Source organism: Eimeria mitis, genomic scaffold, assembly GCF_000499745.2.
Source record: "Eimeria mitis Houghton genomic scaffold, Emh_scaff936, whole genome shotgun sequence".
NCBI lineage: Eukaryota > Apicomplexa > Conoidasida > Eucoccidiorida > Eimeriidae > Eimeria > Eimeria mitis.
In genome coordinates, this window is record NW_013576896.1 from 13,028 (window position 1) to 13,259 (window position 232).

Consider the following 232-nt stretch of genomic DNA (forward strand, 5'->3'; position numbering starts at 1 on the left):
TGCTGCTGCTGCTGCTGCTGCTGCTGCTGCTGCTGCTTGTGTTTCTACAGCAGCAGCAACAGCAGCAGGAGAAGAAGGATGGGGCAGGGGGAGAGACGGAAGACCTGCTGCTGCTGCTGCTGCTGCTGCTGCTGCTGCTGCTTGGTTGGGGTGTTTTGCTGCTGCAGCAGATCCTAGAGCCATCCCCGCTGCTGCTAGAACAATTGTAATATCCTTAGGTATATCTCTCGCT

General features: G+C 56.5%; 1 protein-coding gene across 1 annotated transcript in view; it reads right to left on the reverse strand.

Annotated features, from left to right (window-relative positions):
• EMH_0025700 (uncharacterized protein) overlaps positions 1 to 232 on the reverse strand; it is a gene marked incomplete at both ends in the record, with an annotated part of 2,591 nt that overhangs the window by 2,144 nt on the left and 215 nt on the right. The window contains 1 exon segment of the mRNA XM_013502479.1: positions 1 to 44. Coding sequence (XP_013357933.1) covers positions 1 to 44 — 44 coding nt within the window.